The 27,787-nt window shown below is 39.9% G+C and overlaps 1 protein-coding gene across 1 annotated transcript; it reads right to left on the bottom strand.

Moving 5' to 3' along the window:
* On the bottom strand, positions 1–27,787 carry LOC118643862 (zinc finger protein 709-like). Its single transcript, XM_036282218.1, is given in 10 exon segments — positions 1–213; positions 341–478; positions 545–1,362; positions 1,445–1,726; positions 1,976–2,193; positions 2,195–2,314; positions 2,834–2,885; positions 3,094–3,220; positions 25,464–25,528; positions 27,766–27,787. Coding segments are annotated over 10 exon segments (2,055 nt in total).

The raw sequence follows: 27,787 nt of genomic DNA on the forward strand, positions 1-27,787 counted from the left end.
CTATACTATATTCTTTACCTTTTTGGGGTTCCCTTCATGTTGAGTTCTTTCATGTCTTTGAAGATAACTGTGACAAATGAATGCTTTAGTACATTGCTTACATTCATAGGGTTGATCTTGAGAATGAGTTCTTTTGTGTGTTTGTAAAGAACTGTGATATGTGTAGGCTTTACCACATTGTTTACACTCATAAGGTTTCTCTCCACGGTGAATCTTTTGTTTGTTTGTTTGTTTGTTTGTTTGTTTGTTTTGTTACGTGCCCCTAGTGGGAACCGAACCTGGGACTCTCTGGTCCACAGGCCGACATTCCAACTGCTGGGCCAAACTGGCCAGGCTCCACTGTGAATCTTTCATGTATTCGAAGAGAACTGGAACACCTGAATGCTTCAACGCATGTTTTACATTCATACGGTTTCTCTCCAGTGTGAGTTCTTTCGTGTGTTTGTAAGGAACTTTGGACTCTCCAGGCTTTCCCACACTCCGTACACTCATAGACTTCTCTTGAATGTGAGTTCTTTCATGTTTTCTAAGGTCACTGGTGCACCTTAATGCTTTAGTACATTTTTTTACATTCATAGGGTTTCTCTCTACTGTGAGTTCTTTCATGTATTTGTAAGTAACTTTGGTTTTTGAAGGCTTTTCCACTTTCCTTACATTTATAAGTTTTCTCTCCAGTGTGAATTCTTTCATATTTTCTAAGATGACTGGGATACCTAACTGCTTTAGTACATTTTTTACATTCATAGTGTGTCTCTCCAGTGTGATTTCTTTCATGCTTACGAAAACTAGGATACCATCTGAAGGCTTTTCCACATTCCTTACATTCATACAGTTGATTTTGAGAATGAGTTCTTTTGTGTGTTTGTAAAGAACTCTGATGTCTGCAGACTTTACCACATTGTTTACATTCATAGGGTTTCTCTCCAGTATGCGTTCTTTCACGTAATTGAAAGGAAGAGTAATAACTAAAGGCTTTCCCACATTCCTTACATTCATACAGTTTCTCTCCAGTGTGAGTCCTTTCATGTATTCTAAATGAACTGGAAGAAATAAATGCTCTCTCACATTCCTTACATTTATAAGGTCCTTCTCCAGTGTGAATGATCATGTGTCCATGAAGGCTGGAGAGAGCACTAAAGGCCTTCCCACATTCCTTACATTTGTAGGGTTTTTCCCCAGTATGAGTTCTTTCATGTCTTTGAAGAGAATGGACAAAACTGAAGTCTTTGCTACATTTTTTACATCCGTAGGGTTTCTCTCCCATGTGAGTCCTTTCATGTGTTTTAAAGGTTTTATGATATCTAAAGGCTTTACCACATTTTTTACATTTATACGGTTTCACTCCTCTGTGAGTCCTCTCATGTGATTGAGACTTTGATAATATGTGTAAGCTTTTTCACATTCTATACACTCATAGGTTTCTCTCCTTTGTGAATCCTTTCATGTCTCTGAAATGTCTGATAATATTGGAAGGCTTTAGAACCTTGTTTACATTGATAGGTTTTCTCTCCAGTGTGGATGGTTTCATGTATTCGAAGTGAATATGAAGAACTCAAGCCCTTTCCACACTCCCTACATATATAGGGCTTTTCTCCAGTATGACTTCTTTTGTGCTTTCGGAAGGAAATGCAAGATCCGAAGGTTTTACGACATTGCTTACATTCATAGGGCTTCTCTCCAGTGTAACTCCTTTTATGTATTTTAAATAAATGGGGAGAAATAAATGCTTTTTCACATGCCTTACATTTATAAGGTCCTCCTCCGGTATGAGTGATCATGTGTAGCTGAAGGCTTGAAAGTGCACTGAGGGCCTGCCTACAATCCTCCCATCTGTAGAATTTCCTCCTGATGCAAGTTCTTTCATGTCTTCGGAAAAAACAGAGACAACTGAAAGCTTTACTACATGTTTTACGTCCATAGGTTTCCCCTCCTGTGAGAGTCCTTTCTTGTGTTTTAAGAGTTTCATGATATCTACAGGCTTTTCCACATTGTTTACAATGATAGGGTTTCTGTCCAGTGTGAGTTCCTTCACATATTTGAAGTGAAGTTGAATAACCAGAGGCTTTCCCACATACCTTACATTTATATGGCTTATCTTCACAGGTCAGATACTCACAGGACTTGTGTCCATTATGACATCTGATGTGCCAATTATGAGACGACCGCTGCATGCAGACTCTCCCACTCACACTATTCCCATGGCTGTACTCCAGAAAGAGTCTTCTTGTTCAGACTGGGATTTGGAATAAGGCTGAGGTTTTCTCCACGTTGACTGCCCTCATCTCTTTCACAGATTTTGTCTATCCTATGACTTCTGTAAAAACCAAGAAGCATGGTAATGACTTATTCATAATTTTATATTTATTAGTAAAATATTTAAACTATATTTTTATGATTTATGCCAAAAATATAGGTTTTCTCTGTTGTCTAAACTGTTTGAAATTGAACACACTGAATGCTTTTTAAAAACTTTAACCTGTTTTTTTATCAATACGGAAATATTCATATATAAGATTTATTTCTACTGCTTGCAAGTGAACTCTTTTTAAAACTCTGAACATCTATATTATATATTAAAAGTAATTTGGTGAACATATTTTGAGAAGTAATACTTTTGCCCTGGCTGGTTTGGCTCAGCAGTTGGAGCGTGGGCCTGCGGACCAGAGAGTCCTGGGTTCTGTTCCCACTAAGGGCACATACCAAAAAAAGAAAGAAAGAAAAAGAGAAGTAATACTTTTGAAGAAGGGGTTGTTTTGGTTGCTGCTTTTTAACATTTTGCAGCATACCAAGATTCCCACGAAAGACAGTGCTTTCTATTGTGAGTGCAGCTCACCTTAGTTTTCTCCCTTGGTTTTTGTACTGATCTTTGACGTCAAGATTTTCCCCTGAAATGCATACCAACAATAATGAACCCAAAGTATTGAACATTATTAAGAAAATCATTAGATTTAAGTCTATGAGTGGCTGTCACAATGCCCAGGCTATTTAACAAAGGCCTTCCTTCCCACATTATATATACATCTTAGAACAATGTTATAAGCAAGAAACACTTGTCCTCTAATTGACAAGATGGAGGTAAGTTGTCATCCTTACCTACTGAGGTCAGCTTCCTGAAGGTTTCCCTCATCACATCTCTGTAGAGTTTCTTCTGTGAAGGATCCAGTAAAGCCCACTCCTCCAGGGTGAAGGTCACAGCCATCTCCTCAAAGGCCACCAAGTCCTAAAACATCCAACATATGTGTGTAGTAGGTTGCGGGAGACAGCACTGGACATCGATACTCCATTCACAGGAAGGTTACATATGACCCTGTCATTTCCTTTTTTTTTTTTGTTCAGATAGAGTAGGAGGGAGAGGGAGAGAGAGAGAGAGAGAGAGAGAGAGAGAGAGAGAGAGAGAGAGAAACATCAACGTGAAAGGGACACATTGAATGGCTGCCACCCACACGACCAACCAGGGCCGGGGACAAACTGCAACCGAGGTACGTGCCCTTAGCGGGAACCGAAACCGAATCTCTCTGGACCGTGGGCCGATGCTCTAACCGCTGAGCCAAACTGGCCAGGCTGACCCTGTCATTTCCAAACATTCACTATAACTGATCATCAGAAACATACTCTCTTCCTACTTTCTCAAAAGTTAAATGCATCATAAGCACATGGGAATCATTTATACACTTTTACAGTGATCACATTTTATCCTATTTTTCTCTAATGGCAGGTTATAGAGTTTGGAAAAACAGAAATGCTATACAATGAAACAAATATTACTTTAAAATCATCAATTCCTCATAAGAAAAAATATTTCATTTCCTACCTTTTACTCACTATTTACCGCACGCCCTTGGGCAGAGGGTCACATCCACATGAGGTTTCACTGAATAAAATCATGGTGAGGCCCTGGCCAGTTTGGTTCAGCTGTTAAAGCATCAGCCCACAGACCAGAGAGACCTGGGTTCGGTTCCCGCTAAGGGCACGTACCTCAGTTGCACTTTGTCCCTGGTCCTGGTTGGGATCATGTGGGTGGCAACCAGTCGATGTGTCTCTCTCACATCGATGTTTCTCTCTCTCTCTCTCCCTCCCTCCCACTCTATCTGAAGATAAATACAAAAATGTCCTTGGGTGAGGATAACAACAACAACAACAACAAAACATGGTGAAGAATTGGAAACTTTTCCTTCTATTCTCATCACCAAAAATAAAAAGTCCAGGTGACCATCTCATCCAATAGTTCTCCAGGCCATTAGAAGTACAGGCTCACCTCATTTTATTTTACTTCTATTTACTGTACTTCAGAGAAATTGCATTATTATCAACATCAAGACCAGGCACTCCACTAGCAAAGACAGTGTGACTCACTAAAGGCTTAAATAATGGTAAGCATTTTTTTTTTTTTTAGCAATACAGCATTTAAAAAATTTTTAAATTACAGTTGAAATTTAACATTATAGTTATGTCAGGTGTACAGCATGTGGCTAGACATTTATATAACATATGAGGTGATAACTCAATAAATTTAGTACATACCTGATACCATACATAATTATTATAACATTATTGACTATATTCTCTATGTTGTACTTTACATCCCTGCAATCAGGCTTTTTTTTTTAATCCTCACCCATGGATATTTTTCCATTTATCTTTAGATAGAGTAGGAGGGAGGGAGAGAAAGAGAGAAAAGCATCGATGTGAAAGAAACATATCAATTGGCTGCCACCCACACAACCCCAACCAGGGCCAGGGACAAACTGCAACCAAGGAACGTGCCCTTGGCCGGAATTGAACCCAGGTCTCATTAGTGCACCGGCCAACGCTCCAACCACTAAGCCAAACCGGCCAGGGCTTGATGGCATTTTTATACAGCAATAATGAATTCTCAGAAAGAGAAACTAAAAAATAAAAATCCCATTTACCATTGCAACAACAAAAATAAGATACCTAAGAATAAATTTAACCAAGGAGGTAAAAGACCTTTACTCAGAAAACTATAGGACACTGAGAAAAGAAATAGAGGAAGGTACAAACAAGTGGAAGCATATACTGTGTTCATGGAGTGGTGGAATTAACATCATTAAAATATCTATACTACCCAAAGCAATTTATAGATTCAGTGCAATCTGTATCAAAATGCCATTGACATATTTCACAGATCAAGAACAAATATTTGAAAAATTTACATGGAACCAAAAATCATTCCAAGTAGCCACAGCAATGTTGAGAAGGAACAACAATGTTGGCGGGATCACAATACTGGATATCAAACTATACTACAAAGCTACTGTAATCAAAACAGTTTGGTACTGGCACAAGAACAGGCATACAGATCAAGGGAACAGAACAGAGATGCCAGAAATCAACCCATGCCACTATCGTCAATTAATATTTGACAAAGGGGGCAAGAGCACACAATGGAGTAAAGACAGTCTCTTCAATAAACAGTGTTGGGAAAATTGGACAGGTACATGCAAAAAAAATTTGAAACTAGATCACCAACTTACACCATACACAAGAGTAATCTCAAAATGGATAAAAGACTTAAATGTAAGTCATGAAACCATAAAAATTCTACAAGAAAATATAGACAATAAAATCTCAAACATATCATGCAGCAGAATTCTCACTGATACATCTCCTAGGGCAAGAGAAACTAAGACAAAAAGGTAAAGAAATGGGACTACATCAAACTAAAATGCTTTTGCATGCAAAAGAGACCATCAACAAAATGAAAAGGGAACCTACTGTATGGGAGAACATATTCACCAATGATAAACTGGATAATGGGTTAATTTTCAAAATATATAAAGAACTCATACAATTCAACAAAAGGAAAACAATTAAAAATGGGCAAAGGATGTAAATAGACACTTCTTCAAAGAAGACATACAGATGGCCAATAGACATTTAAATAATGCTCAATGTCACTAATCATCAAAAAGATGCAAATTAAAACAATGAGAGAGATTCCAAAATGGCACCTGAGTGAACGGAAGCTACACAGACCGTCTCCCAGGACCGAACTGGAATTACAACAAAAACACAGACAAATCCACAGGAAAAAGCAACAGAAAAGCAGCTTGCAAGGACCATATAACTAGGGACACTGACTCCATCCTGGTAGGATTGCGAAAGGGTGAGACAGGGGCTGGGAGCCCACAGTCACAGCTCAGCAGCGGCCTTAGCTGGGAGCAGCGCCCTTGGGTTAAAGCCCAAGCAGATCCACAGCGCAAGCCGGGACAGAGGCTAAAATAGCCACAGCCACTCACCTTGGGCTCCGGCAGAAGCAGGGAGACTGGACTGGAACTGTGTGGGGACACGCGGGATTTGAAGGGTGCTCAGAGCTTTTGCTGAGCTGCAGCCATGCAGAACGGTGGCCATACTGCTCCTTCCCATGGCTCTGGGGAGAGGCAGCAGCCACTCCCTCGGAGATTCAACCCCACCCTTTGGGCCATTGAAATGCAAATTGAGCCTTACTAATAACCAGCTTCTGCCCCATTCGCTGGAAATCCCCTTAGGCTGAGCACCTGAGGGAGTTTTTCAATCAACTAACAACCCAAAACTCTTCAAGTAACCTGGACTGCTAGCCTCCAGGCAAAAAGCTAGAGGATAACAGTACCATTCCTGGGCCAGCAACTCTAACCAGGAAAGTAAGACCTGACAGTGGTGTTTAACATGGGTCCTCCCTCGCTCATCCAAACCCAGGAGAGGGAGCCACAAACAGCAGAACACCAACACCCACAGGGAAAATTAGGCAGGCTCCAAAGCCCACTGTGATAGCCAAAATGGTGAAAAACAGAAACAAAAGCCAAATGAAAGAACAAAAGACTTCTACTGAAGATGAGATAAATGTGGAGCAGTTAAGCAAGTTCACAGAGCTAGAATTCAGAGCCATGATCTTGAGGAAGCTGAACAGCAGGAGTAAGGACATAGAGATGCTAAAAATAAACCAACTGGAAATTTAAAACTACCAAGAAGAGATCAAGAGTGACATATCAGAAATAAAGAACACATTGGAAAGCCTAAAGAGCAAAGTAGAGGAAGTTGAGGACCAGATCAGTGAATTAGAAGACGGTATAAAAAAATCAACCAATCAGAAAACCAAAAGGAAAAAACTATTAGAAAACAGGAAGACAGCTTTAGAGAACTGTGGGACAACTGGAAACATAATAATATTCACATCATAGGAGTCCCCGAAGAAGAAGAAAATGAGCAAGGGTTAGAGAATATATTCAAAGAAATAGTGACAGAAAATGTCCCTAATTTGGTGAAGGAAGAAGGCATTCAAGTTCAAGAAGCACAGAGAGCCCCAAGTAAGAAGAACCCAAACAGGCCCATACCATGGCACATAGTAATTAAAATGCCAAAAATTCAAGACAAAGGGAGAATCCTAGAAGCAACAAGAGATAAGCAACAGGTTACCTACAAAGGAACCCCATAAGGCTCTCAGCTGACTTCTCACAATAAACATTACAGGCCAGAAGAGAATGGCATGAAGTAATCAAGGTCATGAAAAACAAAGATCTGAATCCAAGACTACACTACCAAGCAAGGCTGTCATTCAAAATAGAAGGTCAAACAAAGAGCTTCCCAGACAAAAAAAAAAAGACAAAGGGAATACATTAGCACCAAACCAGCACTACAAGAAATGTTAAAAGGACTGCTGTAATTAGTAGAAGAACTAGGAAGAAAAATGTAACCAAACAAAAATGGAAATAAATAAGTACATATCAATAATCACCTTAAATGTAAATGGAGTGAATGCTCTGATAAAAAGACACAGAGTAGCTGATTGGATAAGAAAGCATGACTCATCTATATATTGTTTACAAGAGATTCACCTGACAACAAAAGACTCACATAGGTTGAAAGTGAAGGGATGGAAAAAATTTTTCCAAGCAAACGGAAAGCAAAAAAAAGCTGGGGTAGCAATACTCATATCTGATAAAAATGGATTTCAAAATGAAGGCCATAACTAGAGACAAAGAAGGCCACTACATAATATTGAAAGGATCTATCCAACAGGAAGATATAACCTTGATAAACATATATGCACCCAATATAGAAGCACCAAAATATATTAAAAATCTTCTGGAGGACTTCAAAGGAGAAATTGACAGCAATAAAATCATTGCATGGGACTTCAACACCCCATTGACACCACTGGATAGATCCTCTAGATAAAAAATTAACAAGGAAACAGAAACTCTAAATGAAGCACTAGACCAAATGGATTTAACAGATATCTACAGAGAATTACACCCCAAAACTACAGAATTCACATTTTTCTCAAGTGCATGTGGGACATTCTCAAAAATAGACCACATGATAGAACACAAACTAAATCTCTACAAGTTCAAGAAGATTGAAATCATATCAAGTATATTCTCAGATCACAATGACATGAAACTAGAAATCAATTGCAACAAAAACATGCAAAGACATTTGAACACATGGAGGCTAAATAATATGTTATTAAACAATGAATGAGTTACCGAGGAGATCAAGGAAGAAATTAAAAACTTCCTGGAAACCAGTGAAAATGAACACACAACAACACAAAATCTATGGGATGCAGCAAAAGCAGTTCTGACAGGGAAGTTCATAGCACTACAGGCCTACCTCAAGAAACAAGAAAAATTTCTAATTGACTGTCTAACCTCACAACTTAAAGAATTAGAAAGCAAACAAACAAACAAACAAACAAAAAAAACCCAGAGAAAGCAGAAGGAAGGAAATAGTAAAGATCAGAGCAGAAATAAATGACATGGAGACCAGAAAACAATTCAAAGGATCAATGAAACAAAGAGCTGGTTTTTCGAAAAGATAAACAAGATTTATGAACTCTTAGCTAGACTCACCAAGAAACAAAGAGAAAGACCCCATTTGTACAAAATCAAAAATGAAAGAGAAGTAACAACTGACAACACAGAAATACAAAAGATCATTATCAGCTACTATAAACAATTATATGACAAAAAAATTGACAATTTAAGCGAAATGGACAAATTTCTAGAAACACACAGTCTCCCAAAACTGGACCGGGAAGAGACAGAAAACTTGAACAGACCAATGACAGCAAAGGAAATTGAAGATGTAAGCAAGCCTCTCCCAGCAAACAAAAGCCCAGGCCCAGATGGCTTCACAAGGGAGTTTTACCGAACATTCAAAAAAAGAACTAACACCCATTCTCCTCAAACTATTTCAAAAAATTCAAGAAGAACGAAGACTTCCAAATTCGTTTTATGAGGCCAGCATAATTCTAATTCCAAAACCAGAAAAAGACTCTACAGAGAAAAAAACTGCAGGCCAATATCCCTGATGAACATAGATGCCAAAATCCTGAACAAAATACTAGCAAATCAGATCCAGAAATACATCAAAAAAATTATTCACCATGACCAAGTGGGTTTTATCACAGGGATGCAAGGCTGGTACAATATTCACAAATCAATAAAAGTCATACACCACATAAACAAAATGAAGAATAAAAACCACTTGATCATATCAATAGATGCTGAAAAAGCATTTGACAAAATCCAGCATCCATTTTTGATAAAAAAAAAAAAACACTCAGCAATGTGGGAAGGGGGATAATATCTCAACATAATAAAGGCCATATTGCATTCAATGCAATCCCCATCAAAATACCAGTGACATATTTCACAGAACTAGAACAAATACTTCAAAAGTTCATATGGAACCAAAAAAGACCCCGAACAGCCACAGCAATTTTGAAAAAGAACAAAGACCTACAGCCAACATCATACTGAATGGGCAGAAACTAAAAACATTTCCCTTAAGAACAGAAACAAGACAAGGATGTCCACTTTCGCCACTCTTACTTAACATTGTACTGGAAGTCTTAGCCACAGCAATCAGACAGGAAGAAAAAATAAAAGGGATCCAAATTGGAAAGGAGGAAGTGAAACTGTCATTATTTGCAGATGACATGATATTATACATAGAAAACCCTAAAGACTCCTTCAAAAATCTACTAGACTTAATAAATGAATTTGGCAATGTAGCAGGATACAAAATTAACATGAAGAAATCGATGGCATTCTTATACATCAATGATGAACTCACAGAAAGAGAAACTAAAAAAACAATCCCATTTACCAGTGCAGCAAAAAAATTAAGATACCTAGGAATAAACTTAACCAAAGAAGTAAAGGACCTATTTGCAGAAAACTACAGGTCATTGAAAAAAAAAAAAATAGAGAGGAAGATATAAAAAAGTGGAAGCACATACCTTGTTCATGGATTAAAAGAATTAACATCATTAAAATGTCCATATTACCCAAAGCAATCTATAGATTCAATGCAATCCCCATCAAAATACCAACGGCATACTTCACAGAATTAGAACAAATGCTTCAAAAGTTCATACGGAACCAAAAAAGACCCCGAATAGCCACAGCAATTTTGAAAAAAAAGAACAAAGTAGGTGGGATCACAATACCAGATATCAGATTATACTACAAAGCCACTGTAATCAAAACAGCCTGTTACTGGCACAAGAACAGGCATATAGACCAGTGGAACAGAACAGAGAACCCAGAAATGGACCCAAGGCAATATGCTCAATTAATATTTGACAAAGATGGCAAGAGCATACAGTGGAGTAAAGATAGCCTCTTTAATAAATGGTTTTGGGGAAACTGGACAGCTACATGCAAAAAAAAATGAAACTTGACCATCAACTTACACCATACACAAGAATAAACTCAAAATGGATAAAAGACTTAAATGTGACCCGTGAATCCATAATAATTCTAGGAGAAAATGTAGGCAACAAAATTTCAGACATCATACACAGCAGAATTTTCACTGATACATCACCTAAGGCAACAGAAACAAAGGAAAAAATAAACACATGGGACTACATCAAACTAAAAGGCTTCTGCACAGCAAAAGAAACAACCATCAAAATGGAAAGGCAACTCACTGTATGGGAGAACATCATTGCCAATGATACATCACATAAGGGGTTAATTTCCAAAATATATAGAGTACTCATACAACTCCACAAAAGGAAGACAAAGAACCCAATTAAAAAATGGGCAGAGGACCTAAAGAGACACCTCTCCAAACAGGACATACAAATGGCTAAGAGACATATGAAGAAATGCTCAACATCACTAATCATCAGAGAGATGCAAATTAAAACAACAATGAGGTATCTCCTCACACCTGTCAGAATGGCCGCCATCAACAAATCATCAATCAAGTGTTGGTGAGGGTGTGGAGAAAAGGCAACTCTAGTGCACTGCTGGTGGGAATGCAGACTGGTGCAGCCACTATGGAAAACACCATGGTGTTACCTCAAAAAATTAAAAATTGAACTGCCATTTGACCCAGTGATCCCGCTTCTAGGAATATACCCTGAATATAAGCCTGAAATACCAATCAGAAAGAATATATGTACCCCCATCTTCATAGCAGCACTATTTATAATAGTTAAGATCTGGAAACAGCCCAAATGTCCATCAGTAGACGAATGATAAAAAGGCTGCGGTACATATACACAGTGGAGTACTATGCAGCTGTAAGAAAGAAAGAGCTCTTATCCTTTGAGACGACATGGAGAGACCTGGAAAGTATTATCCTAAGCGAAACAAGCCAAGCAGAAAAAGACAAATACCACATGATCTCACTTATATATGGAATATAATGAATATAACAGTCTGAATAGGTTAGACCCAGAAACACAGAAGTAGGGTACAGACTGACAATCCTCAGAAGAAGGGGTGGTGGGGGTGGGAAGAGATAAACCACAGAACTTATATGTATATATGCATAACCAATGGACATGGACAACAAAGCTGGGGACAGGGCAGGGGGGATGGGGAGGAGGGTGTCAATGGGGTAAAAAAAGGAGAAACATCTGTAACAAAAATAAAAGTAAACAATTAAAAAATAATAAAATAAAATAAAACAACAATGAGCCCAGCCAGTGTGGCTCAGTGGATTGAGGGACATCACAGGGACTGAGAGGTCCTGGATGGATTCCCCCCAGGGCACATGCCGGGATTGCCAGCTTGATCCCCAGTAGGGGGCGTGCAGGAGGCAGCTGAGTGGATGTTTCTCCATCACATTAATGTTTCTCTCTCTCCTTTCCTCTCTTTCTAAAAAATCAACAAAAACATATTATAAAAAAATTTTAATACAATGAGGTATCACCTCACACCTGTCAGAATGGCTACTATCAATAAATCAACAAATAAGTACTAGCCAGGATGTGGGGGAAAGGGAAGCCTAGTACACTGCTGGTGGGAATGCAGGCTGGTGCAGGCCCTGTGTTAAACAGTGTGGAGTTTGCTCAAAAAATGAAAAATGGAACTGCCATTTAACCCAGCAATCCCACTTGTAGGAATATATCCTAAGAATCCTGAAACACCAATCAGAAAGAATATATGCACCTCTATGTTCATAGCAGTGTTATTTACAATAGCTAAGATATGGAAACAGCCCAAGTGCCCATCGGTAGATGAACAGATAAAAAAAAAAGCTGTGGCACATTTACACAATGTATTACTATGCAACTGTGAAAAAGAAGGATCTCTTACTTTTTGAGACAGCATGGATGGATCTGGAGAGTATTATGCTAAGCGAAATAAGCCAGTCAGAGAAAGATAAATATTACATGATCTCATTTACACGTGGAATCTAATAACTGGTGAACAAAATAGGTCCAGAGACATGGAAGCATGGAACAGACTGATAGATCTCAAAGGGAAGAGGGGGATAGGGATGGAGATATTAACCAAAGAACTTATATGCATGGATGCATAGCCCATGGACACAGACAATAGTGTAGTGATGGCCTCAGGTGGGGAGGTAGCCAGGTGGAGGAAGGCAAAAGGGGGAAAATGGGAGACAACTGTAATACTCTCAACAATAAAAATAACTTTTTAATATATTTTTTTCTTTATTGATTTGAGAGAGAGAGGGAGGGAAAGGGAGAGAGAGACAGAAACATAAATGAGAGAGAACATCGATTGGCCGCCTCCTGCATGCCCCCCCCCCCCACATTGGGGATTCAGCCCACAACCTGGGCACATGCCCTGACTGGGAATCGAACCGATGACCTCTCGGTGCATGGGTCAACACTCAACCACTGAACCACACCAACCAGGCTAAAAATAATTTTTTAAAAAATCTGGATGCTTTGTAGAAATACCTTCTGAAGTCACTGATATTTGTCCTGACCCTTGGAAGCTTACTCTCAGAAGTCTAATTCCAGTTTTTTCCAAAACACTATCAGCCTACAGTGTAGGCTGTTATCTTCATTAAAGAACCAAACTACTCCTAATGGCCTTTCACCTCATTCTCTATTTACTTGAGAGTGTCCTTTGACTTGAAATTTTCATAATCTTCTTCTAGCCAACTTAGTTCATTTGTGAAGAAATTAAGAGCTTTGTGTTTTATTGGCTGTCCTCCCTCCCATATTCAGGCAAAATATCTGTGCCAGACCCTGGAGCTGCAGTGAGGGCAATAGGAAGCTGCTCTATGGGTGACAATCCCATTTAAGGAGCTGATTGTTCAGTAAGTGTAGAGAGCGCAGCCAATGGTCCCCTTTATTGGCTCCCTGGCACCTTGTGATTGGCTCATGTTACAGGCATCTCATGTGCTAGGGGAAAGGGTGCTCCGTACCCCAGTATTCCCAGCAAAGCATGATCTTGGTAGAGGTTCTACCATGAGAATGGGCTGGGTGCAAGAAGGGTGTTCCCATTTTTCACATGAACCCAGACACTTAAATTCAGCAACAGCACAGGGCCGGTTTGGTTCAGTTGGGTCAGCATTGCCACATACAACAAGCGGTCCCCAGTTCAATTCTGGGTCAGGGCATATGCCTGAGTTGCTGGTTTGACCCCTAATGGGGGTCATACGGGAGGCAGCTGATGGATGTTTCTTTCCCATCCATGTTTCTATCTCTCGCTCGCTCTCCCTTCTCTCTGAAATCAATAAAAACTTTTTTTTTTTAATTCAGCAATAGGTAGCTGAGGGCAGGATGGGTGATGCTGAAGTCCTGCTCTTCCTAGGAAAAGGCCCTTGTTGTGGAATCACAGGGAGCGAGTCACTTGTATTTTGCTTCTGGGTGCAGCACTCTGGAGGGGAATGTGCACTTGCTGAGTTGGGAGGGAGCAGCAGTGGGGGAGTGAACATGATTCAAACACCACAGACTCTCCCCTTTCTCACAGAATTTCCATTGATTTGCTTTAATAGATATTCCTCATTTGCTGTTTGCCTTTAGGACAATTTCCAGAGGCTTTCAATGGTTATTTTAAAAATAATTTTCACAGTTGCACAGAGGAGTGGTCAGTGGAATTCCTTAGATTATCATATCACCCCAATGCATTTAACATACTGTCCATAACACAAAATGCTGTCCAGATTGATATACTGTACAATGGAACTACAGGAGGTACTATCACTTGTCATTTTATAGGTAAATAAAGTAAGAAAATTCATTTTTTATGATTTGTGAAAATGTAATGCACAGTTCAGAGAGTTATTATTCAGTGGATTAACACATAGAAATATGGCTTTCCATTGAAAATACTTTAGCCTTTTGATTATAAACTATTAGAAACAAAATATGGGTAATATAAAAAATTTTTATCATGAATTGTGTATTTGAATATCAAGTTTCAAAAACTCAACCTGAGATGCAGGAGTGGGTTTGAAGAAACCCTCCTAGCTTGTCTTTGAACAAAGGTGGCTACTCTCCCCATAGAGAACAATGTAATTTGTTTCTGTTAAGTCTTCGAATCACATAAAAAAGAACAATTTAAAGTACATAGCTTTCTCTCTTCTCTTTGATATGCAAAGGAGATATTTTGAAATATGCTTTCCTCTCTTGTTCATTTAAAAATAAATCCTGCTCTGATTTTCATGCCAATGGTGGGGAACGCTGGAGAGCTGCTGCTTCTGTCCCTACCCAGGCCGTCCCTGGTCTGAAATGGGACCCAATGAGCAGCAAGATTAGCCGCACTCCAGGTAGTCATGCCACAGGATGCCCTTAATAATAGTTGACGTCATCTGTACATGTTTACACGTTTAGGTCATTGCCAGTGGTCTAGCTGTCTGGCACCAAGAGCAACAATAACTCCTAATTGAAGGTCACCCTTCTGGGATAAAGCACTCTGGAATAATTTTGCCTCATAATTACTCAAATACCAAAGAAGGTCACACATCTCTGCACATAAGACAAGTCAAATTGCAGGGCTTCATTTCCATCACAGGAGGATAAATTAGTTCAAACTTCTGAAACATACTGACACTTCAGTTGCACTCAGGAGCAGAGAGAACACAGAGGGTATGGGAAGCTGACTTTGTAGTGTCAAGATAGTGAGGTGCCCCTGTGCTCTATTGAGGGGATATAATTTGCTTTTTGAATAATTTTGTGGACAGATGTAGAAATGACACCTGCTATACTACAGACTGATAAGACAAATCCTATTCTGTAAAATTATGCAACACTATACACTGTAAAACAAATTAGATCTGTTATACATAATATGTTCTAATTATCCATAATATATACTAATTATATCTAATACTACCAGTACCATACAAATATACTACTACATACACCATATATACTATATTCTACATTTTATATATACACATACACATATACCCACAGAGGCACCCTATATACAATAAAAATAAGTTTACACTATATAATATATTATAATACTCTACACGGATACCTCTTTTTAATATAGATGCAAAAGCCTCAGCAAAGTAATAGCAAACTGAATCCAGCCATATATTAAATGACCTATACACCATGACCAAGTGGTATTTAACCCAGGGAAGAAAGGTTGGTTTTACACCTTAAAATGAATTAAGGTAGCATACCATTAACAGAATAAATGTCAAAAACTATAAGATCATCTCAATAGATAGAAAAACATATTTGAATAATTTAATAACCCTCGACAAGGAAAACACTCAATAACTATGAAGAGAAGGTAACTTCGTCATCATAAAAAAGGCATCAATGAAAAACACACAGTTAACATCATGCTTCATGGTAAAGACTGGAGACTTTCTCTCTAAAATCAGAGAGAAAGCAAGGATGTCTGCTCTCACCAGTTTTACCAACATGGTAAGGGAGGTTATTAGGCATACACCTATTGCTCCTTAGGGAGACACACACACACACACACACACACTTTTTCATGCCACACACAGGTGGACACACACAGACGCTGACACACAAACTCACAAATGTTCAGAGTTACTGGCTCAGAGCCACAGATCTGCCACAGACACATGGATCCCAACCCATCTGCATTCCTCCCCAGTTTTCTTTCTTAAGGACTAATCCCCAGTAGATAAATCATATAGTTTTACTTGGATATCTTGTTTCTCATCTCTTGCAATGTCAGCTTTAAAGCAAACAGGCATATTTGCTAGCTATGCTCCCCACAGCACCCCTAGAGAAGGCCTATCACCACATAGGAGATTGGCACTCACAGAGAGACATACTCTTTCACACACAAAACCTCATGAGAAGCCCAGATCTTAGGAGAGTGAATTGTTTTCACTGCCATCACCTGTGGTAGAGGAGCGTCTCCTGCCTCCCAAACCAATCCCCCAAGAGTGTTTCGGCTGCTCCTGATGGGAAAGGGATTTCACCCTTCCCGACACCACCCGGTACAATAAGCACGTCACTACAAAAAAATACACAGTGGTAACCTGTGGAAGTGGCTGGAGTTCTTAGGTCTTTTCCCTTTGTCACTTTGACTTTCTATCAGAAGATCGGTGAGGGAACCAAAGGGGAGTATCTCCTTTCTCAGCGCCTACATCCTCCACCTCCACCATGGGGTCCTCAGTCAACTCAGTCAAGACATCAACTCTTCTGTGGACTCATTCCCATAGACCTCATTCACTCAATCTCATGGTGGCCTCACTGTCTTTTTCCTCAGTATCAATATCTAACTTGTAGCCTCAATTTTAATTTATGAAGATGGCCAACTTACAACACAGACAGGACTATGTCATTGAAAAATTTTTATTACTTACATTTCCCAAGATGGGGGGGGGGGGGACGGGCTTTATGCCAGGCTCGACCACAGGGATGCATCCGGTTTGGTCAGGACACAGAATCAGGAGTGAGACAAACTTCAGCCAGAGCCTTTATTGAGTTTCCGCAGGAGAGGTGAAACAGGGCAAAGTAAGCAGCTTAGGACTGGCTAGTTTGAACAATTCCAGCAAGCTTTGAGGAACTGTCATTAGTTGTGAGGTACCTGCCGTGGGTTGGTTTGGACCAGGGGACATATTGTCTTAGTGTGAGGGGTAGAGAAGGAGGTGGGGAGAAACTGGCACCAGATCAGGAGTTATGCATGTGAACAGTGTGCCCCAGGCCAGCTGTCTACCACCAACATGGAATCAGGTCCCCTAAGGAAGTCAGTGTCTTCCTATGCCTGAAATCTCACCAAAGAAGTCAAACTATCTTAAAATACAGATTATAAAATACACAATTAATACAATCAGAACGAAGACAAGGATTTCCCTGTGCCGATCAGTTCAATTAAACATGGTGAGCGGGACACTACCAGGGCAATTAGGCAGCAAATGAAATAAAAGCATTTCAAATTTTAAGGACACACACACATAACACCCAGACAGACAGACAAAAATCACAAAGGCTTTGTCACTGAACATGTATATGCACACACTCAGACACAGACATACAGACTCACAAACCTTAGAGATATTGGCACACAGACACACCACAGCCCAGGCCCTCAGCACTGCTCTGCAGCTTTCTCACCCTCCTTAGGACTAAGTACCACCTGATACACTACATATCTTACTTGTACTTCTTGTCTCCTGTCTCCTACAATGGCAGCTTCAGTGAGAGCGATATTTGTTCTCTTTCATTCACTGAAGCACCTACTAGAAGGCCTATTGCACAGGAGGAGTTTGAGACTTATAGAATAAGTGGCCTATAGACACACAAACTCATCACAGGCCCATATGCACCTGATCTAACAGTGAACTGTTCTCAGCTGCATCCCAGATGATAGAGAGCTCTCCTATCTTCTGGTCCCCAAACCCATCTCAAAGGAGTGTCCATCTGCCCGTCTTGATGACGAAGGGACTTGATGCTTCCTGAGTCCACATTACATACAATACGATCATCTAAGAAACAACTCAAGAAGTGGGAGTCAGGGACAGGAATGGCGGGAGTTATCCTGTTCCAAATCCTCACCTCAGTTGCTACAATGACTTCCAGAAACGCACCACCCCACCTCACCCCATCCCCTCCATGTGACCCTTCCTCACTTTGCTTCCCCACTGGAAGCTCAGGGAGGACAAGAAAGGTTTGCATGTCCTCACTCAACTGCCATGTCCTCGGCTCCAGTTTCCTCACAGTGGTGTCCACCACCTCTCACCTGTGCACAGATCTCACGGGGTCAGCCCCATGCACCTGTCCTCACCCAGCCCTTGATCTCTGCCCCTCACTGAATGTTCCTTGATGGGGAGGGAGGGAAAGCCTCGGACCTTGGACCCCCACAGAGACCCAAGAAAACACTGGAAGCTGTTGGAAGAGAATAGGAAGAGGTTTGGTTCATTTCTGACTCTTCCCTTTAAGAACAGCGGGTGTGGCCTCCAGAAGGATAGGTGGAGCAACACCTCCTGCGCCTGCGCACTTCACGGAAGGTGGAAATCCTTGGGATTTCAGGCCACTTCCTTTGGCGTGGTGCCTCACTGCATTCTGGGAGGCATGTGAGGTGATGGGTGCCCCACAGGGGTGTCATTTCCTATAGGCCGTGGAGCTGAAATTCTGCAGGGTGAGTCCTATTCCAAAAAAGAGTAGACACCGGCCGTGGTGGGCAGGCTCCACACTCTGGAGGCAGCTATGAGGTGAGGGGCCAGGCTTTGTCCGTGCATGCGCTTCTGAAACCACAGGTGGAATGTGCCACAGAACTCGAGGAGGGCCCTTTAGGGACAGCGGGGTGCCTGGGGGACTCCTAGAGCTAGAACCAGGCAGGACATCGTCTTTTGACATTATTAGGGTATTCGAGACTATTGTGAAATGTGCTTCTTGGTGCAGAGGGGGGATGTTCATGCCACTGTGGGGATTATTGTGTTTGAGGGGCCTGTTCCTCTTGACATGGGCTCTGGGTTGTCACTGCTTCACCTCAGAGTCACCTGGAGTTGCAACATAAAATTTCTAGAGTGAGACAGGTGTTGCATTTAAACATGTTTCCCAGAGAGCAGGTACAGAGTCGGCTTGAATTGGGAAACTTAAGAGCTAGAAATGTCTCAAGAACTGACCTGGGAAGACATGATGCTGATACCCAAAGATTAAATTAGGTTATACCCAGGCTGACCTCACTTGTGGAGACCGGTTAGAATCACCTGCTTGAGACCATAGCATTTCCTGAATATGACTCGAGAAACCTGGTGTCATCTCAAAGGTGGATGACAGGACCCGTCACTATCTCACCAGCTGCATGAATGAGGGCAGGTGTTGCCCAAGAGGGTGTTTCCTAAAGAAAAACTTGGTACCAAGAAAGCCCTGTTGTGGCCTGTGTTCCCCCCTAGACCTTTCAATATCAGTTCTTTCTAAGACAGACCCCAAGGTCATGGAAGGAAGTGGTGCACATTTAGCAGTTAAGTTTAGGACAGTTGAACATTCTCCCAGCATGTGAAAACTCTTTTGTTGTTTTATATTGTTTTTAGTATTTACACATATTTTTTCAAGAGTACTTGCTTATGAGTTTTGACAAATGCATATTTATACCACCATCATGATGCAAAGCCCTCCATTCAAAAGAAAAAGGACTACTATATATACGAAACATTTTTTTCACAATCCTAATGGTAACCACATATACAGAAAAGAAAACTGAGACAGCTTTAAAAAACAAAGTGGAGACAGAGGAAAGAAGTATGGAATACCACCAAGCATAACAGGCAGAAACACAAAGAAAAGGAATTAATGGAGGCACAGAGGTACCAGAAAACAAAAGGTTAAATGGCCATAAGGAAATCCTCCATACATCAGTAATTACTCTAAATGTAAATGGACTGAATTCACCAATAAAGAGGCAAAGAGTAGCAGATTGGATCAAGAAAACAAAACCCAACCATATGCTGCCTTCAGAAGACACATCTAAGCTGCAAAGACTAAGTTAGACTCAAAGTGAAAGGGTGAAAAATGATTCTGCAAGCAAATAACATCCACAGAAAAGCAGGTGTAGTCATACTTATATCTGACAAAATAGATTTCAAGGTAATAAAGGTAATAAGAGACAAAGATTCACATTTTATAATGATGAAGAGGACACATAAAAAAAGACATAACACTTTTTAATATATATGCAGCCAATCAGGAACACTGAAATATATAAAGTAACTACTAACATAACTAAAAGAAAGACACTGACAAAAACACAATCATAGGTGGGACCTTAATACTCCATTGACAGTTCTAGATAGATCATCCAAACAGAAAACCAATAAAGAAATTATGAGCCTTAAATGACATATTAGACCAAATGGACATAACTGATGTTTACAGAGCCTTTCATCCCAGAACAGCATACTATACATTCTTCTCCAGTGTACATGGAACATTCACAAGGAGAGACCATATGTTGGGTTACAAAACTAGCATCAACAAATTCAAGAAGATTTAAATTATACCAAGCATATTCTCTGAGAACAATGCTTTGAAATTAGAAATCAACTGCAAAAAGGAAGCAAAGAAACCCACAAATATGTGGAGATTAAACAACATACTACTAAAAAATGACTGGGTCAAAGAAGAAATATAAGGTGAGATCAAATATATCGAGAGGCAAGTGAGAATGACAGTATGACATATCAAAATTTCTGGGATACAGCATAAGCAGTAATAAGAGGTATTTTATATTATTACAGGTCTCTGTCAAGAAACAACAGAAATCCCAAGTAAACAACCTAATATTACATCTTAAAGTACTAGAAAAAGAACAAAAGCAACCCAAAGTCAACAGAAGAAAAGAAATAATAAAAATTAGAGCAGAATTGAATGAAATAGAGAACAAAATGACAAAAAAAATTAATACAACAAAGAGCTGGTTCTTTGAAAAGATTAATAAATTTGACAAGGCCCTAGCTCGATTCACTAAGGGGGGAAAAAACAGAAAAAAAATATATAAACAAAATCAGAAATGAAAAAGGAGAAGTTACCACAGACATCACAGATAGACAAAGAATCATACTAGAATACTGTGAAAGACTATATGCCAAAGACTATGTGCTAAAGACAAAATTCAATAACCTAGAAGAAATGGATAAGTTCCTAGAAATATATAACCTTCCTAGACTGAATCATGAAGAATGGGAAAATCAAAATAAACTGATAAACAGTGAGAAAATTGAAACAACCATCAAAAAACTACCCCCCCCCCCAAAAAAAAAGGTCCAGGACCAGATGGCTTCACTAGTGAATTCTACCAAACAAAAAAAAAGATTTGAGCCCTGGTTAGTTTGGCTCAGTGGAGCATCAGCCTGTGGACTGAAGGGTCACAGTTTCGATTCCCAGTCAAGGGCACAAACCTGGGTTGCAGGTTCTATCCCCAGCCCATGGGGTTGGGGCCGTGGAAAGGCAACCAATCAATGTGTCTCTCTCATATTAATGTTTCTCTCTCTCTCTCTCTCCCTCCCCCCCCCTTCTACTTTATCTAAAAATCAATGGAAATGTTTCCTCAGGTGAGGATTAACAGGAGGAGGAGGAGGAGGAGGAGGAGGAGGAGGAGGAGGAGGAGGAGGAGGAGGAGGAGGAGGAGGAGAAGGAGAAGAAGGAGAAGAAGAAGAAGGAGAAGAAGAAGAAGAAGAAGAAGAAGAAGAAGAAGAAGAAGAAGATTTGATACCTATCCTTCTCAAACTCTTCCAAAAAATTGAAGAAGAGGCAATACTTCCTAACACATTTTTATGAGATCTGATACCAAAAGCTAGCAAGGGTATCACACAAGAAAGAAAACTACAGACCAATATCTCTGATGAATAAAAATGCAAAAATCCTAAATAAAATACTAGCAAATAAAATACAATACATTTTTTTTATCCTCACCCGAGGACATTTTTCCATTTTTGTTCAGATAGGGGTGGGGGGGAGAGATGTGAAAGGGACACATCAAGTGGTTGCCACCCGCACGACCCAACCAAGGCTGGGGACCAACTGCAACTGAGGTACGTGCCCTTAGTGGGAACCAAACCCGGGTCTCTCAGGACTGCAGGCCGACGCTCTAACCGCTGAGCCAAACCGACCAGGGCAAAATACAATACATTTTAAAAAATACATCACGATCAAGTGGGGTTCATTCCAGAGGCACAAAGAGAGTTCAACAGCCTAGCCGGTGTGGCTCAGTGGCTTGAGCATCGTCCCATGGACTAAGAGGTCCTAGCTCGATTCCCAGTCAGGGCATATGCTTGGGTTGCAGGCTGGATCCCCAGTGTGGTGTGTGCAGGAGGCAGCCAATTGATGAATCTCTTATATCAATGTTTCATCTCTCCCTTCCTCTCTCAAAAGAATCAATAGAAACATATAAAAAAAATTTTAAAGATGGTTCAACATATGGAAATCAATCAACATACTATACCACATTAACAAAATAAATGATAAAATCATATAATCTTATCAACAGATGCAGAAAAGGCATTTGATAAGATACAAGATCCATTTATGATTAAAACACTCAATAAAATAGGTACAGAAGGAAAGTACCTCAACATAATAAAGGCCATAAATGACAAACCCTCAGCCAATATCATACTCAATGGTGAAAAACTGAAAGCATTTACTCTAAAACCAGGAACAAGAGAAGGACGCCCACTATCACCACTCTTACTCAACATAATTCTGGAAGTCCCAGCCAGAGCAATCAGGCAAAAGGAAGAAATAAAAAGCATCCAAATTGGGAGTAAAGAAGTAAAGTGTCACTCTTTGCAGATGACATGATTCAATATATGGAAAACCCTAAAGACTCCACCAAAAGCTATTAGAAACAAATACAGTAAAGTTGCAGGATACAAACTCGGCATGCAAAAATACACTGCTTTCCTATATACTAACAATGAAATTTCAGAAAAAGAAATGAAAACATTCCTTTTGCAATAGCAACCAAAAGAATAAAATACCTAAGAATAAACTTAACAAAGGAGGGGAAGGACCTACATATTGAACACTACAAAGTATTATCAAAGATATTGAAAAAGATACAATGAAATGGAAGGATATTTTGTTTTCATGAATTAGAAGAATCAACAGAGTTAAAATGGCCATACTATCCAAAGCAACATACAGATTTAATGCATCCCCCATCAAAATCCCAATGTCATTTTTTAAGTAATCATCAGATTCCTGTGGAACCACAAAAGACCCTGAATAGCCAAAACAATCCTGAGAAAAAAAGAACAAATCTGGAGGTGTCATACTACCTGACTTCACATTACACTACAGAGCTATGATAATCAAAATGGCGTGGTACTGGCAGAAAAACAGACAGACCAATGGAACAGAATTGAGAGCCCAGAAATAAAAATCCATGTATATGGGCAAATAATTGTTTTAACCCTCATCTGGCATATTTTTTTTATTGATTTTAGAGAGAGGAAGGGAAAGAGAGAGAAACATTGATGTGAGAGAGAAATATCGATTGGTTGGCTCCCACATGTGCCCCAACTGGGGATCAAACCCACAATCTGGGTATGTTCCTTGACCAGCAATTGAATCCACCACCTTTGGTGTACAGGAATGATTCTCCAGTCAACTAAACCACCTGGCCAGAGCTGGGCAAATAATTTTTTACAAAGGAGCCCAAAAAAACATACAATGGGGGGAAAAAAAGCCTCTTCAATAAATGGAACTGGGAAAATTGGAAAGCCACATGCAAAAGCATGAAACTAGATTATAGTTTGTCCCCATGGACAAAATGGATCAAAGACCTTAATATAAGATCTCAAACAGTAAATTACGTAGAATAAAGATAGCTACTAAATTTATGGACCTTAGTCTTAGAGAACATTTTACATATTTAACTCCAAAAGTGAGGGAAGTTAAGGCAATAATAAATAAATGGGATTATATCAAATTAAAAAGCTTCTGCACAGCAAAACAAACAACAAAACAAAAAAGAAATGGAAAATGATATTTGCAAACCATAGCTCCGACATGGGATTTATATCTAAAATATATAAAAAACTCATAAAACTCAACACCAAACAAACAAACAGTCCAATTAAAAACTGGGCAGAGAGCACAGCTGGTGTTGCTCAGTGGTTGAGCATCTATCCATGCACCAAGAGGTTGCCAGTTCTATTCTTGGTCAGGGCACATGCCCAGGTTGTGGGCCAAATCCACAGTGGGGGGCATGCAGGAGGCGCCGATCCAAGATGTTTCTCTCTCACATTGATGTTTCTCTCTGTCTCTCTCCCTAAAAAAAAAAAAAAAAAAAAAAAAAAAAAAAAAAAATCATACAAAATAGCCCAGTTTGAGGAAATACACCTCTTTCTTTTGTCTTTGGAAGTATTTTAATATTTTATATTGTATTTCAAGTTGTATTGATTAAATACATGTTTGTTCATTAAAAGAAATGAAAATAAAGTGAATACATGTTTAAAGGTGACAGACTCAGGGAGGGCAGCATTGATCTGGAACTCTGCTGACAGGACAGAACATCCAGGGATGTTTCTCCAAGAGGAGCCTTCACCCAAAGGACTTCCCATAGGATGTCTGTGCCCAGGGAAGATCCTTGGAGAAGAGGCACAGGGATTTCATCCAAGATATTCCAGGAGGTTACTAGCTGCTTTTCTGTCTTGTAAAATATTCACAGACAAATATAAACCTTTGAAAACAACCGTCCATTGACTGTGGGAAAATGATAAATTAAATTATTGGGTCTGTTTGAGATGCACCCCGGAGGACAAATAGTTAATGATGATGATGCTGTGAATCAGAGTCCTGGGAAGCTGACAGTTGGGAATGGAGAACAGTTCTAGCAATTCAGGAATTTACTGCAGTCCTAGGAAGAGTTTGGCTGGGGAGACAAGGTCGTGCGCCCCATACATTTGGAAAACTCTGGAGAAAACGGGTTATCTCTAGGGAGAAAGGAGAAACTCGGGACCAAACAGACTACAGCATGAACCCTGGAGACCAAGTAATTATTGTTCCTAATGACCCTCTCGGTGGTCACCAAAACCAACTTAGGAGACGCGGGAACGCGGGTGCAGAGCTGCGCAGACACGCTCCGGGCCGAAGTCCTCGTGCGCAGTGACGGACTGGACGCCCATGGCGACAGCTGGCGGTGCAGCCCCCACACTGCGAGCCCGAGGGGACTGAGGAGTGAGCGGAGCCCCCGGGGGCCTTGAGTCGGCAGACTGACCGAGGAGAGACAGTCCCGCCAGGGCGATTGGACCAGCTCCGCCTCCCTGTCTGCTCCGGGCCGCACACTCACCATTCCTAGGTTTCCTGGTTTCCCTGAGTCCGTCCTGTAATTCCCACCACCAGTACGGATCACAGCTGGACAGATGAGGGCGGAGTAACAAGGGGCTTTAAGGGCATGATAGATGCGTTCGGAGCGCAGCTGGAGCGAGCAGGACAACCGGGTGGTTGCAGAGCGTAGCCCAACCCGCCTACCTCCGCTGTAGCCCCACCCACCTGGCCCCACAGTAGCCCCACTCACCTGGCTCCTGATATGACACACAGTTTGCAAGATATCGGCCCCCTAGTGCCCAAGTTACAGAGGCCTGAGCCCAAAGCAGTCAGAATTCTACCAAATTCTAAATTGTTGGGAAGGTATAAATTACCATAAATAACAATCACAGCATTTATTTTGAAGATATGAAAATATGGGAAAATAAGTATCCATAGATAATATCAAAATAGCCATCACAGAATTTTATTAAAAGCATTACTTCTCAGTAATTTTACAGGAAAGTTTCGATTTTACTTTTCAGGGAAGTATTGATTCATCTGCAGTGTACAATGTAGATTCTATTGAGAGAAGTTGTGCTTTTTTAAGTCTTTATAACATGGTGATGGCAATAATAATGAGAATAGGAACAGAAATGCTAGCATTAATAATAAAGACCCTTTACTAAGGGAACACTGTGTAAAGTATATGATTGTCTAATCACTAAGCTGTACTCCTGAAACGAATAAGAATAAGAATAAGAATAAGAATAAGAATAAGAATAAGAATAAGAATAAGAATAAGAATAAGAATAATAAACACTTTAGAGAGACTTACTAAGTGTAAGGCACTGAGCATCATGGGTGGATTGACTCATTACTTTTCACCTTCACAGACTCTTAAACATGGAAGCACTAATATGATCACATTTGGTAATGGGCAACTGAGACTTAGGGGATCTAAATGACTTCTCTAACTTTACATAAGCAGTCAGTAGGGGAGCTCAGATTCATTATCACAAAAACAAACTGCAGGCATATTTCTTCTGTGAATATAGATTATTTTCAAAAAAAAAAAAAGAAACTCAGCTAATACTAGTACCTAATCCAGCACTATCTTAAAAGAATTATGTACTATGACTAAGTGGGACTTATTTCAGGTATGTGAGGTTGGGTTAACATCTCAAAATCAACTAATGTAATACATCAGATAAAGAGTAAAAGCAAAAATATCACAATCATCTCAAGAAACTCAGAGGATGTACTTGACAAAATCCAACATCCATTCATGATAGAAATACTCAGCAAACCAAGATTCAAAGAAAATTTCCTGAACATGATAGTGAGGAAGTATGGGACATCCACAGATAATACTTTATTTAATGTTTTTCCCAAAAATGAGGAACAAAACAAAGATGCTAGCTCTTTCCACTTCAGTTTGGCAATGTACTGGAGATTTTAGCCAGAACAATTTGACCAAAAAAGGAAATAAAATGTATCCACATTGAATAGAAAGAGGTAAAATGATCTTCACTTGCATATGACTTATCTTCTATATAGAAAACTCTAGCCCAGCCGGTTTGGCTCAGTGGTTGAGCGTAGACCCATGCACCAAGAGGTCTCCAGTTTGATTCCCAGTCAGGGCACTTGCCCAGGTTGTGGGCCCAATCCCCAGTGGGGGGCATGCAGGAGGCGGCCAATCTATGTTCTCTCTCATTGATGTTCCTATCTCTCTCTCTCCTTCTCCCTTCCTCTCTCTAAAATCAATAAAAAAAATAAAAAAAAAGAAAACTCTAAGGAATTCACTAAAACATCTATTAGATCTGATCATTGACTACAGCAAATTTGTATGATACAAGTTCTGTATATAAAAAAAAACATTTTTTATACATGGCAATGAACAATCTGATAATGAAATTAACAAAGGAAATATATTTACAATATAATCAAGTGGAATAAAATGAGAAAAAAATTTTATTGATTTTTTTTTTTTTTTTTTTTAGAGAAAGGAGGGAGAGGAAGAGAGAGAGAAGCATGGATCAGCTGCCTCCCACACACACCCGGAGGGGGATAGAGCCCAAAACCTGAGCATGTGCCCTGATGGGGAATCAAACTGGCAATCTTTCAGTGCAGAGGATGATGCTCAACCAACTGAGCCACCCTAGCCAGAGCAAGAATAAATTTAATAAAAGAAAGTAAATACTCTGAAAACTTCAAAAAATCATTAAAAATTTAATAAAGTTCTACAAGAGTGAAATAATAAGCCCAGCTGGTGTGGCTCAGTGGATTGAGCATTGTCCCAAGGACTGAAAGGTCCCAGTTTGATTCCTGGTCAAGGCACATACCTAGGTTGTGGGTTTGATCCAT

The sequence above is a fragment of the Molossus molossus genome, unplaced genomic scaffold, assembly GCF_014108415.1.
Source record: "Molossus molossus isolate mMolMol1 unplaced genomic scaffold, mMolMol1.p scaffold_m16_p_4, whole genome shotgun sequence".
NCBI lineage: Eukaryota > Metazoa > Chordata > Mammalia > Chiroptera > Molossidae > Molossus > Molossus molossus.